Source organism: Primulina tabacum, chromosome 14, assembly GCF_025594145.1.
Source record: "Primulina tabacum isolate GXHZ01 chromosome 14, ASM2559414v2, whole genome shotgun sequence".
Taxonomy (NCBI): Eukaryota; Viridiplantae; Streptophyta; class Magnoliopsida; order Lamiales; family Gesneriaceae; genus Primulina; species Primulina tabacum.
Window position 1 is genome coordinate 5,333,769 of NC_134563.1, and position 13,910 is coordinate 5,347,678.

Here is a 13,910-nt window from a genome sequence, read left to right on the forward strand (position 1 = left end):
AGTCAGAGATTGCATGCAATGAGTTGATCAACGACCATAGGCTTATATCCCAACAGAGTAATCGATTTATATCGATGGGATATAGGTACAGAGACAGAGATACTATTGAAATATCAATCCACCAGAGAAAAGAGAAATACCATCGTTATTGTTACGATATGCTATGATATTTATGTTTCAGAGTTGATGGTATTTAATGATTTCAAAGCCATGTTTTACAGAGTATGATATGTACAGATTGTTATGTAAGAGTTCCACTTGCTGAGTTTTATACTCATTCCAGATATTCATGTGATGCAGATAAGAGGGACGGACCAGGACGTTGATTGGAGCCGAGGTCATATGCATAGAAGATGGAAGGAAGAAGATATTTTGCTAGCATTTTGACATGATCAAAAATAATATTTTGTATTTTGATAAAACACTTGATTGATCATGTATATGTTTTTGATTATAAATGTTGTATGTCAAGAGAATTTTAAATCCTCTTTCTCTCTAAATAAATTTTAGAAAAATTCCGCTGTTATTTTACGAAATCGGTCAGAGGTATTACAACTTCACGACCTTCTGCTCCTAAATATAAATATAAAGTATAAAATTCTCGAGAATGAAAAAAAGAACAGAAGAAAAGAAAAGAAAAAGGCATCTCTCAATTCCAAGCAATTCGACAGACGCGTGCCACGACCTCAAGATTCGGAAAATTCCAACTTTTTTTTTCTTCTCGATCCCGACACACACCCAATTGCCAGAAACGAACAGTTTGCAAAGTTGAAAATACGCAACACAACGCGAGATATCGTTGGGAAGAAACAGAGATTTGCAGAAAGAGTTCCCGTTATATTCTTAAATCTGGTTTATATTGAGAGTTTCCGAATATTACCAGGGAAAAGAAATGGATTCATCAGATCAACGCAGGAAGAGAAAGAGAGTTCTCAGACAACCTTATCCACCCTTCTATTGTCCTTCGTACATGTTGTCCGTACGATTTCTTGCGGTGTGCTTCGGTTTCCTTTCCTTTCTTTATATTTTAATCAGTATTGTTCCCTTTAATTCTTCAGCTTTTCGCCCTGTTTTAGTGGTTTCGAGCTTATCTTTATTGTCTTCTAGTAGTTCAAGAACTGTTAAGTCAGTTCAAGATTTTGATAGTTTCTTATTTCCTTGGAAAATAGAGGACAGGGTGTTGTTCCCTGATCATGTTTTATTGTTTGTGAGTGGTGTAAAGGAAGGTGGGTTGATGAAAAAGATTGATGTTGAGGGATTGGAGTGTGTTTATCGTGAAATTGGAAGCGATTATGTGGTGAAAGGGGTGATTTCTGTGGATGAATTTGATGAACTTCGGTCAATTGTGAGGTGCCCTCTTCCATCTATGAATTATTCAGCTTTGGTAACTTTGAGGGTAAGTAGTAAAAATGGAATCTTGAAAGAAGAAAATAATGGGTTTTTGGTTAATAATCGGACTCTGAATTCTTGGGAAAAATTGGCGTATTCAGCTACTTTGGATGGGGATACAGTTGTGTTGTTTGTGAAAGGGTTGAATTTAAGGGGAAATAAGGACTCTGATCCAAGCCTATTTAGTTGTCATTTTGGGTTAGGGAAATGGGAAAGGAATGAGACGTTTACCCTCACGACGAAGGCTTTGAGCGCTGCTCAAGAAGTGGTGAGATGTCCTTTGCCACGTAGTCTTGGAAACAATCCTATTAAGGCTAACGGTATTCAAGTCACTATTGGAGTGACACCCCGTATCCGCGGTCGAGCTTACAAGCGTTTAATTGTCCCATCTATTGCCAAGATTACAGACTTTGGATCCGAGGGTAAGAAGAGAAAGGAGGGAAAATACAAGCTCTGTGCGTGTACAATGGTGTGGAACCAAGCTTCATCCATACGTGAATGGATTATGTATCATTCTTGGCTTGGAGTGGAAAGATGGTTCGTATATGATAACAATAGTGATGATGGTATCGATGAAGTTATTCAAGAACTCGATCGTGACAATTACAATGTAACCAGGCATGTATGGCCATGGATCAAGACTCAAGAAGCTGGATTCTCAATGTGTGCTTTGCGAGCAAAAGATGAATGTGATTGGGTTTCTTTCATGGACGTAGATGAATACTTCTACTTCCCATACTCGACGACTAAGCGCCATAGATTAGAAAATTTAGGGTATGCTGGTCAGCATTCTCTTCGCATGTTGGTGGCAAACGTGTCATCTACATCACCTACAATTGCAGAGATCAGGACATCTTGCCATAGTTTCGGACCTTCTGGGTTGAGTACAGCACCATCACAAGGTCTCACCGTAGGTTACACTTGCCGCCTTCAAAGTCCGGAGAGGCATAAATCCATTATCAGACCAGATGCGCTAGACGCAACGTTACTTAATGTGGTGCACCATTTTCGTTTAAAGAAGGGATTTAGATACCTGAATTTACCTCTGAGTACAGTCATAGTAAACCACTACAAATATCAAGTGTGGGAGGTTTTTAGAGCAAAGTTTTATAGAAGAGTTGCTACTTATGTCGCCGACTGGCAAGAAAGTCAGAAAGAAGGTTCAAGAGATAGAGCTCCTGGTTTAGGAACCGAGGCGATTGAGCCGCCCGACTGGCCTCAGAAGTTTTGCGAAGTTTGGGACACCGGGCTACGAGATTTTGTTTTGTCGAATTTGGCTGATCTGTCGACCGGTTTGTTGCCATGGGAGTCACGTTATGCTTTGTCTGGCTGAAGGTTTTGAAGTCTTAAAAGATTCGTAAAGGAGATAAAATCATACTGAAATTATTCATTGATATTTTTTAAAATTTTCATCACATTTGTTAGTCAAAGGGTCTTATATAAATGTACCTCTTAGAGAGTCGTAATTTGGCGGAGAAAGTAAAACATCTTGTAATTTATGGTCTTATGATTCATCCATTTAATTATAAATTCATAGATTTTATATATATTTTTGGTATTTTAGAGAAGCGTACTTCAAATCCATTTTTACATGTTTATATATTGTTTCATGTTAATTATGATGTATTTCAAATTGAAATTCACATAATAATGATGTCATTTGAAATATGTTTTATTTTGTGTAGCTAACGCATAAATAAGTAAAATATGAATTTAAAGTTTGATATATTGTTTCATTGTTTACTATAAAACTATAATCGAAATCAATAGATTTCAAATAAACTCTAAGCGTACACTAGAATATTGCTTCAACACCATTGAACAAATATAAAGTAGCAATTCTAATGTATTTTATACGATTTTGACATTGTTTTCTATAATCCTCTCATATAGATCCCATCCCATCACCAATGGTTTGAGAATAATGGGGAGACTAACCATTTTCATTGTCAAGAGTCACCCTAGTATTATATTTTAGTTACACTATATATTTTAGAAAAGCTTCATGTAAAACTAATGGTAAATTGAAAACTCTTTTTATTAAACAAGTTAATGTTGTACTTAGATTGATAGATTTGTTGCATTTATACGGAAAAAAATTCAAGATAATTTCAAATTTATTACGTTTCAGTTAAACATTTTAAATAATAATTGTAATAAATCTTAAATATTACCAGTAATTTGAAATACATTATTCAAATAACTTGTCATATCAAATCTCTTCATCTTAATCTAATTCATTCAGTCAAGTGCAACCATATCATCAAATTAACATCAGAATTGATAACTTCCATCGTTGCATGTGATGAGACCTGGGTGAATTGGGTGTGAGATAGGTGGACAATTTCATTGGGTCGGACTATATTCTTTCAGGAAGAAGTTCTTCATGGCTCTGAAATTATCTGCACACTTAAGATAATATAGATCATTAGTGGGGCACCTGATGATTTTCTTGCGTAGCCACTCCGACGCTCAAATCAATATTTTATGAAGAGAGTGAATATTTCATTTTGCAAGAGAATATATATGAATGCATGAAAATCAGATAAATCTGGTATTTATAAGAGGAAATCATAGAGAACTTGGTTTTCAGTGCCCAGCTGTTACTTATGAGATAATTGTCCATATCCTGCTTACTGGCACTGTTGAATCTGACAACTCATGCCTAGTCTGATTGAGTCACATCACTTTTGCGTGCTTTGAAAAGTCTCGTAATGATGATTAAGTCATGGTGCCTCATACCTATAATCTAAAACACAACACCTATATCAGAACGCCAGGACTATCCTCCCGGGCTCATTGATGAACTCCACCCTTGCTGCTTCTTTCTCCTGGCTGCCCGGGCTCTAATCTCCCGGGATCACAGATGAACTCGGCCTCCGCTGGACACAGAGCAAGGCTGCTCTGATCTCCTGACTGCCCGGGTTCTAAATCGGCGATGGCTCGGGATAATATGATATATTTTCTGGGGTATCAACATGGTTACGAAGTCTTGAAATCTTCATTGATGCTAAGATCTATTCGTGGTTAATTTTATTGACAAGGTAATTTAAAGATTAACGACATACTACAATCAAAGGCATCGAGATGGAAAAAAATCTCTCGTAAATAGAATTTAGTGATAGAGTAAGCCGTCAGTGTCGGCAAAACTATTGGTCAACAAAGTGGCAAATTTGAATGGACAGACTTTGAAAAATGAAGCAGAAGAGAAAACGCGTTTTTATACACGTTTTCACACGGTCAAGGGGCTCTATAAATAGAGTTCCCCCTTCATTCTGAAATCATCCCTTCTTCGAGTTTTCTCTCATCTTATAAGCATTTGAGTGCTTAGTTCTATAATATTTGTGAGGTTTTTGTTCTCCTGTATTAAGAGAGTGTGTGTTCTCTTTGGAAACACAGTGAGTGAGTTGTACACCACAAAATATTATAGTGAAATTCTTTTCATCTTGCCCGTGATTTTTACCCTAATAATTTTTAGGGGTTTTCCACGTAAATCTCGGTGTTCGGTTTATTCTTTATTTTCGGATTTTATTATCTCAAATTCCGCACGTGGGACCAACAAATGCTCTTAATGCATATGTTGGCTGAATTCATTTGGTTAGTCACCAGCATTAAATGGGAATAGTATGCGGCAGCATAATTTGAAGAAAATTTGAACACGGCAGCTGATTTCTGAAATGAGAGACGAAGGTTCACACTGGATGATGCATCTATAAATAGAGGCATCATTCGACATTTCTATGTATCCCATTCTCAAGCCTCCTCTTGAGTTTTCTTATTCCTCCTATTAGTTCTATAATATTTTTGAGGTGTTTGTTCTCCTGTATTAAGAGAGTGTGTTCTCTTTGGAAACACAGTGAGTGAGTTATACACCACAAAATATTATAGTGGAATTCTTTTCATCTTGCCCGTGGTTTTTACCCTAATAATTTTTAGGGGTTTTGCACGTAAATCTCGATGTCCAGTTTATTCTTTATTTTCGAGTTTATTATCTCAAATTACTGCAAGTGGGACCAACAGTCAGTACAACCGAAATGTATTATAGTATTGAGCATATATACATATAAATCAGAAGTTTCCTCGTCCTATTCTAGTTTTTCATACATATAAATCAGAAGTATCCTCGTCCTATTCTAGTTTTTCAAAATGGTCGTATCTTGTCTTATTTTGTGTATATACGGGAACATAGTTACATTTATATAAGATGTTATAGGGGTGTGAATGAACTCGATTGATTCACAAGTTTTTCTAGCAAACTCGAAAAATATTTAATTCGTATTCGAGTAAAACTCGAACAATCCAAATTATTTTGTTCGATAGTTCGCAAACCGCTCGCAAGCTTTAGTATTTTACTAATATAATATAATTATATATTAAATAAATAAAATTTGAGCCTTTCGAATACTTATTTCCGAGCAGTAATTCAAATGGTTCACTGAACATAGTCGAAATCTTTCGAGCTAAACTCGAACTTGAGCTTTTATTTGAACCGAATTCGAACCTTCAAATTTTTGTCATATTCGGCTCGATTTGGTTTGTTGACATCCAACATTTTGAGTTATGTACAAGAATATATTATATATATATATATATATATATCAAAATTTTAAATCCACTAAATGTGTGTCGTCTCAGTGGTAAATATGGAGATTAGTAAGTTGGTGGACTATATAAAAGTGTGTGTGTGTATATATATATATATATATTTATGCAAGGATTCTATAAATCTTTATATCGTTGTATATATATTTATGCAAGGATTCTATAAATCTTTATATCGTTGTTAAAACAGTACATAAAACATCTTACCTATATTACAAAAAATAAAATATATAATTTTATGCATATCAAAAATTAGAAAATAATGGCGCAAACAAGAAACAATATTGGGGCGAAAACCATGTGGGACTCCCTTCGATAAAAGCTATTCGAGAAAGAACAGAGATTCGCGATTTCTGTCACAGGCGAAAATGCTTCGTTCAAATCAATCGCCAGCAATTTTGATTTTCCTATTCTTCTTCATTTTTATATGTTCTTTAACTCATCATTCTCTAGCTCACAATTTGTAAGTTTATTCAATTTCCTTTGCTCGAACCTTTGCAATTTGAATCTGTATGTCGTCTATAGTTCTATATTTGTATGTTTTTTCTTTGTTATTGGAGTGAATTATTTGCATATTTATAGTGAAAGAAGGGTTCTTAAGAGGAGGACTCTAATGGGTATTAAAGAGACACCAGCTGGAGGAAATTTCACGTTTGATTGCTCTCCTTCTGGTCCTTGCATTCCCTGCTCTCGCTCCGAAAAGGTCTCAGTTCCTGGTTGATTTTAGTTTCTGGGTATTCGATAGCAAAAACTGTTTGGTTGACGCTGATTATTGGGCACTGCTAAAATCCCAAATAATGAACAGACGAAGTCATTCTTGAAAATGAAAAACTATATGGTCTTCTATGTACATGATGGCCCTTTTGTCGAGTTTACTAACCTTTTATTTGTAAATCTAGAGTTTAAATCGATATAAAAAACAAGATTTATTAGCAGTGAAGTCCATCTTTAAGCCAGGAATATTATGATAGATCTTTAAAGAGCTTGTTGGGTAGAGAATTACTATAGCATCATTTCCTAAATTGTTATACTGAAGTTCTGGTATATTAGTTTAGGGAGTGAAGTAGCCTTAATAAGTGATTAGAACATAGAAATCATTACTATTTTGACTCGACATAGGGCTTCTTCACTGGGTATTTCATTTTTGAAATTTGGATGCTAGTTCCTGGAAACTAGCAAAAGATGTTTTTAGCTTGTCTGATCCTTTGGCGGAGAGAACTTGTCATGTGTACGAAATTGCTTTTTTGTCCAAATAATCATTTGTTTTTGGTGTATTGAGTGGTTGCGACTTGTGAACTCTACTGGCTTCGGTAATTTGGTGCTCTGTTTCACAAGTACTTTCTTTACTCGTTGCAATCCTTTTCGAACTCAATGAACAAAGGTCAAGGATTTTCACATTTACTTAATTTAGCGCATCCATGGTTTAATACAGAAATTCTTTTGAAGGAAAGTAGTTTTGGCTGCTGAGATATATTTACACGGTATTTAGCAGAAGTCAGTCTGGTGGACTAAATATTGCTTAAAGTTGGAGTCTGATAATGATTGTATAATTCATTAAAAAAAAATTAGACAAAACTTGCATTTAATTTTACCTATTTCAGTATATTCATATTGATTCATATGCTTGTATCTAAAATATTCAAGAACTCATGGAACCTATGCTGGTTTTTCTGTAGAGGGATCAAAGTTTTCATTGTGGTGAAACTGGTTATCGTATTCGTTTGAAATGTGATTCAGTTGGATCTGGTTCAGAAGAAGTAAAAGGCCTCAAAGAAAAAAGGACTCGATCTGCTCTTGAGAGTACAGATTTGCTTGTAAATGATGGACCAAGAAGAAGATTGCTAAGTGACACAGCAAAATCAGAAAGTGTATCAGGTGCCTATGTCACCTATAGAAGCTGCATACCTGCAGTAAGTGAAGAAAAATTATCCGTTCTTGGCTTTCAGGTAAATTGATACTGCTTTACATCTGTGAACATCGTTTTTTGCCTGTAAAAATGAAAACTTTTATGTATATACTTGATATTTGTCAAGGTGACAATATTTAAAATGATCCCTTTTATCCCTAGTTATTTTGGCAATCATTGATGAAGTTACATGATGAAGCTTTAGAATTTGACCAAAGAATGAATATTTATGCATGGGATGTGTAGAAGAAGTTAACCATGGGAGTTATGTTTAAGAGACCAGTGTAATACTGCCCCAAAGAATGAATCGATTGCAAAGATACATGCCTGTAGGTATGAAGTTTAGAGTAGTTGCTGTCCTTTGCAAGACTTTAGAAAAGCTCCTTTCCGTGTTGTTGGGCGTGCAGAGTTTAAATTTAACAATAACAGAAATACAGCTACCCAAGTCTAGCAGTTTTTTTCTGGAGCATGTAGTTTTGTGTATGGCAGGTGCATCACCAATCACCAGGGTCCAGGGGTAAAGCTTGAAATTTTGAGGAGAGCGACGCTGTGTATGTTGTGGGGACAAAACTTTCTTCTGAAGAATAGTTGGGACGCTGTGTATGTTGTGGGGACAAAACTTTCTGAAATCGAAGAGAGATGGAGGGTCGGTGGGAAAAGCACCGTAATTCTTATTCCTCAAAGTGATTAGGTTACAAGGATTAAATAAAGAAAATAAAGCGATAAGCTAAACCAATCCTAGGAATTCAAAATACAAAGATAACAAAAATAAAAGATCTTATGAAACTAATTAAAGATAATAAAGATCCTATTTAACTAATTAAAGATAAGATAAGATATGTTGTTCAACACTCCTCCTCAAGGTGGGTCGTATGGATTTATCATTCCCAGCTTGGAAGATAATTCAGCAAATGTGGGGCGGAACATAGCCTTTGTCAGTATGTCAGCTAGCTGAAGTTGAGATGGAACGTAGGTGACAGTGATAATCCCATCTTCAATCTTCTCACTAATGAAGTGACGGTCTACCTCAACATGTTTCGTCCTATCATGGTGTACCGGATTCTTTGATATGCTGATGGCTGCTTGATTGTCACATAACACTTCAACTGACGAAATTTCTTCCACTTTTAACTCTGTTAACAATCTTTTGAGCCACATCCCCTCACATACCCCAAGGGCCAATGCCCGAAATTCTGCTTCAGCACTACTGCGGGCAACGACAGGTTGCTTCTTACTCCTCCATGTCACTAGGTTTCCCCACACAAATGTACAATACCCTGATGTCGAACGTCGATCAGTAGTGGATCCAGCCCAGTCAGCATCGCTGTATACTCTAGTTCTTCGGTCTGTAGTCTTTCTAATTAGGATTCCTTTACCAGTGGACCCTTTGAGGTACCTCAACACGCGATATGTGGCAGCCATATGTTCCTCGGTCGGGTTGTGCATGAATTGACTGATAACACTTACCACAAATCCAATATTTGGTCGTGTATGTGCCAGATATATTAATTTTCCCACTAGTCTTTGATATCTTCCTTTGTCGACTAAGAGATGGTCCCCTTTCTCACCAATTTTGACATTCGGATCCATCGGCGTGTCTATAGGCTTACACCCTAACATTCCTATTTCTTGCAGAAGATCAGTAACATATTTGCGTTGAGAAATAAATATGCCATCAGAAGATCTGGCTACTTCCATTCCCAGAGAATATTTTAGATGTCCGAGGTCTTTCATCTCAAATTCCGTACTGAGGAGGAGTTTCACATGATTGATTTCTTCTATATGATCCTCTGTGAGTACAATGTCATCCACATAAACAATAAGAATTGCACTTTTACCTTCCCCAGAGTGTTTCACAAATAAGGTGTGATCGGTCTGACATTGAGAGTAGCCATCGTTCTTTAACACTTTCATGAATCGATAAAACCAAGCTCTAGGAGATTGTTTAAGTCCATACAGGGACTTCCGCAGCCTACACACCTTGTTTACTGGTATTTGAGATTCAAAGCCAGGAGGTATTTTCATGAAGACTTCTTCCTCAAGATCACCATTAAGAAATGCATTTTTGACATCAAGTTGGTACAATGGCCAGTCGAGGTTAACAACGAGTGATAGGAGAACTCGGACAGTGTTGAGTCTAGCAACAGGGGCAAAGGTTTCTTGGTAGTCAATACCGTATGACTGAGTATATCCCTTGGCTACAAGTCTAGCTTTTAGTCGTTCTATACTCCCATCAGACTTATATTTGACTATGAAAATCCACTTGCACCCAACCGGTTTTTTTCCTGATGGAAGATCGGTGATGTCCCATGTATTGTTCTTTTTCAATGCCTTTATTTCAACAAGGACAGCAATTTTCCATTCTGGATCATTTAAGGCATCTTCTATAGTGGAGGGAATCTGAACCTGATCAAGATTGAAAAGAAAGGCACAATATGCAGGTGAAAACCGTTTAAATGAGATGAAGTTGCCTATAGGATGTTGTGTGCATGATCGAGTTCCTTTTTGTAGTGCAATAGGTCTTTCATCAAGGTTATCCACAAGTTCACTGTTGTTCATCATATGAGTATCAGTAAGTGTTAATTCTTGTGAGTGTGTACCTGGATTTGTCCTTGGGGAGATGTCAGCAGCAGCTTGAATTTGTGCGGGCATTTGTATAGTCTCTTGATGATGATGCTTTCTACGAGAATATGTGTGAATTGGCTCATGGAGGTTAAGATTTCTATGATCCGGAGGTGAGTCTATTGGTGTAGTAATAGATGTGAGAGGCTCTATATGAGGGATGGATGGGATTGTGGGTTCCCAGCTGCTTTGTTCATTGTTGGTTGACTCTCCCTGAAAGGAAGAGCCGGGGTAGAATGGCTGAGATTCAAAGAACGTGACATCCATAGAGGTGTAGTATTGTTTGGTGACGGGTGAATAGCATTTGTACCCTTTCTGGCGTGGAGAATAGCCAAGAAAGATACACTTGACAGCACGTGGTTCAAGTTTATTACGGAGATATGAGTGTATGTGGACAAAGGACGAACAACCAAACACTTTAAGAGGAATATCATGAATTAAATGAGGAGAATGATAAGTTTCTAGGAGGGTCTGGATAGGAGTTTTAAATTGCAGTATCCTTGAGGGCATTCTATTTATGAGGTAAGTGGCAGTTAATATTGCATCACCCCAATGGTAATGAGGAACATTTGAGGTAAAGAGTAATGCACGGGCAACCTCAAGAAGATGGCGATTTTTGCGCTCAGAGGCTCCGTTTTGTTGAGGGGTATACACACACGAGCTTTGGTGAATAATCCCATGTGATTGTAGATAACTCCCCAACGCAGAGTTGAAATAATCACGGGCCCTATCAGTGCGTAACACACGAATATGAGATGAGAATTGGGTTTTGATCATTGAATGGAAATGTTTAAAAATCTGAGTACTTTCGGATTTATTTTTCATGAGGAATACCCATGATAGCCGAGTGTGGTCATCGATAAATAAGATAAACCAGCGAGTCTCGTTAAGGTTGGGGTTGTTGGATGGCCCCCAAATATCACTATGGATCAGGGAGAATGGCGAAGATGGTTTATAACAATTGGGTCTAAAAGTTGTACGAGTATGTTTTGAGAACTGACATATATCACAATTAAATGGAATGGAAATTTTATTGCGAAATAAGTCCGGAAACAATTTTTGAAGATACAATGGATTTGGATGACCTAAACGGTAGTGCCATAAAACAATATCCTTGATCTTATTAGAGCTTAAAGCGGAAACAAAGTGAGGTACTGGTTGAGGGGCAGAAGGTAGGTCCGAGACAGCATCAGTCTTGAGAATGTACAATCCCGCAGAAAGTTCAGCACTGCCAATCGTCTTCCCCGATGCCACATCCTGGAAAACACACAAATTACCCAAAAACTTAGTCAGGCAGCCAAGCTCATGATTCAGTTTACTAACAGACAGTAAATTACAAGCAAGGTCTAACACAAACAAGACTGAATGAAGACATATATCCTTAGTTAATTGAATGGATCCACAACCAGTCACGGTGGATAGAGAACCATTGGCTATTCGTACTTTGTTAGGGGCGTTGCACTGCTGAAAATTGTGAAGGTAGTTGAGGCACCCAGTCATATGGTTGGATGCGCCTGAGTCGATTATCCAATAGGATGACATATCATGCTGTGAAGATGTAAATGAGGCAATACCTGAATGAGCCATATTACCGGTGCTGCTGAGAGATGGATTGGGTGTGACTGGAGGCTGTCCAAACAATTTCTGGAGAGCATCAAGTTGCTCCTTAGTGAAGGGTTGCTGCTCTGAAGTTGGAGGATCAACGGCAGCTGTGTTTGCATGTCGCTGTCTTGCTGGTTTCCAATCGGCAGGTTTCCCATGAATTTTCCAGCATGTATCCAGTGTATGTGTAGATTTTCGGCATTTAGGACACCATAGACGGCTTTGCTTGAATTGGCCAGTGCCGGGTAAATTTGGAGTCATACGCATACCACCAGTAGAGTCATCGTTTGGTGGTGGGAATCGATGTTGGGCAGCCAGGGCGGATGCGTCAACAAAAGAAGGAAGATCTGCTGCTGTCAACATAATCTTCCGACGGCTCTCTTCATGCCGAACAACGGAAAAAACACCTCGAAGGCTTGGTAAGGGTTTAGTGCCCAGAATTCGCCCCCGTACGTCCTCGAGTGATGGGTTGAGGCCAGACAGAAATCTGAATATCCGTCGCTGCTCAACAACACCACGAAATCGGTCACCATCTGCTGGACACTCCCATTCATATATTTCGAAGAGATCTAGTTGCTGCCACAGACGGGTAAGATTATTAAAGAAATCAGTTACCGAGGACTCGCCTTGGCGAAGATCTTGCAACCGGCATTCGATAGCAAACAATTCGGAGGTATTATCTTTGCTGGAGTATGTATCTCTTGCAGCGTCCCAAGTTTCCTTGGCACTACGATAGAGGAGGAAATTCTCTCCTATCTCGATTGTCATAGAATTTATCAACCAGGACATAACCATGCAATTCTCTGAATTCCACGTCCGAGATTTAGGATCCTCAGAGGCTGGACATAGTGCTTCACCGGACAAGAATGCATCTTTCTCACGGCCACAGATAAAGAGTCTGACAGATTGAGACCACTGTAAATAATTCTTGCCATTCAATCGATGGCAAGTGATTGGTCCCGACGGGAAATCAATTGCCGAAGGGTTGGATTCTGGTGGTAGGGATATTTTTGGCGTTTCCATGCCGTGTTTGGTCATGTATATCCCGCAAGCTCTGATACCATGAAATCGAAGAGAGATGGAGGGTCGGTGGGAAAAGCACCGTAATTCTTATTCCTCAAAGTGATTAGGTTACAAGGATTAAATAAAGAAAATAAAGCGATAAGCTAAACCAATCTTAGGAATTCAAAATACAAAGATAACAAAAATAAAAGATCCTATGAAACTAATTAAAGATAATAAAGATCCTATTTAACTAATTAAAGATAAGATAAGATACGTTGTTCCACACTTTCTTCTGAAGAAAAATTATGTAGTTGGGATATGTTTTTAAGTGCTATTCACAAGTGTGGCCAGTTTACTCAATGCTAGACCAAGTAATATTTATCGACGCCTGAAATTTATAGATCAAGCTTGATGCTACACAGAAGTTTTCATTGTATCAATAAACTTATGCAATGTATTTGAGTTGGGTTTCTAAATTATACTGTGTATAGGCGCTCATGATGGCTTTACTGCTAAGCAGTGGCTCTTTCTTGTACTTCAGACGGAAGAGAAGTGCTGCGGCAACCGCCGCCGCTGTTGGGCTAGTCAGGCTTCCAACTAATTCTAGGTTTTGATAACTAAACCATTATGAGATACACACTATTGTTAAATATTATAATGTAGCTCTGTTGCCATTTTGTATTTTGAAAATTTTGGATTTGCACACTTTTATACTAAACTTTTATAATTCACCGTCGATGCACATTCATTACGTGTAGAGGCCTAGAGGGACTTTCATACTAAA

At 37.7% G+C, this 13,910-nt stretch overlaps 2 protein-coding genes across 5 annotated transcripts; both read left to right on the forward strand.

Moving 5' to 3' along the window:
• The first annotated feature begins 610 nt into the window (after positions 1-610).
• On the forward strand, positions 611-2,934 carry LOC142524667 (glycosyltransferase family 92 protein RCOM_0530710-like). The gene has a single exon (XM_075628722.1). The coding sequence runs from the start codon at positions 893-895 to the stop codon at positions 2,720-2,722; it is 1,830 nt and encodes a 609-aa protein (XP_075484837.1). The 5' UTR covers positions 611-892; the 3' UTR covers positions 2,723-2,934.
• Positions 2,935-6,244: 3,310 nt separating this feature from the next.
• Positions 6,245-13,849, forward strand: LOC142525233 (uncharacterized). Of its 4 annotated transcripts, none has more exons than XM_075629450.1 (4): positions 6,245-6,454; positions 6,574-6,694; positions 7,668-7,937; positions 13,618-13,849. In XM_075629450.1, the coding sequence occupies exons 1-4, from the start codon at positions 6,360-6,362 to the stop codon at positions 13,738-13,740; spliced, it is 609 nt and encodes a 202-aa protein (XP_075485565.1). In that variant the 5' UTR covers positions 6,245-6,359; the 3' UTR covers positions 13,741-13,849. The 4 variants fall into 4 exon arrangements, with proteins under 4 accessions (XP_075485565.1, XP_075485566.1, XP_075485567.1 ...); XM_075629451.1 differs by lacking the exon at positions 13,618-13,849 and adding an exon at positions 8,144-8,482; XM_075629452.1 differs by lacking the exon at positions 13,618-13,849 and adding an exon at positions 8,387-8,482.
• Positions 13,850-13,910: the final 61 nt, after the last annotated feature.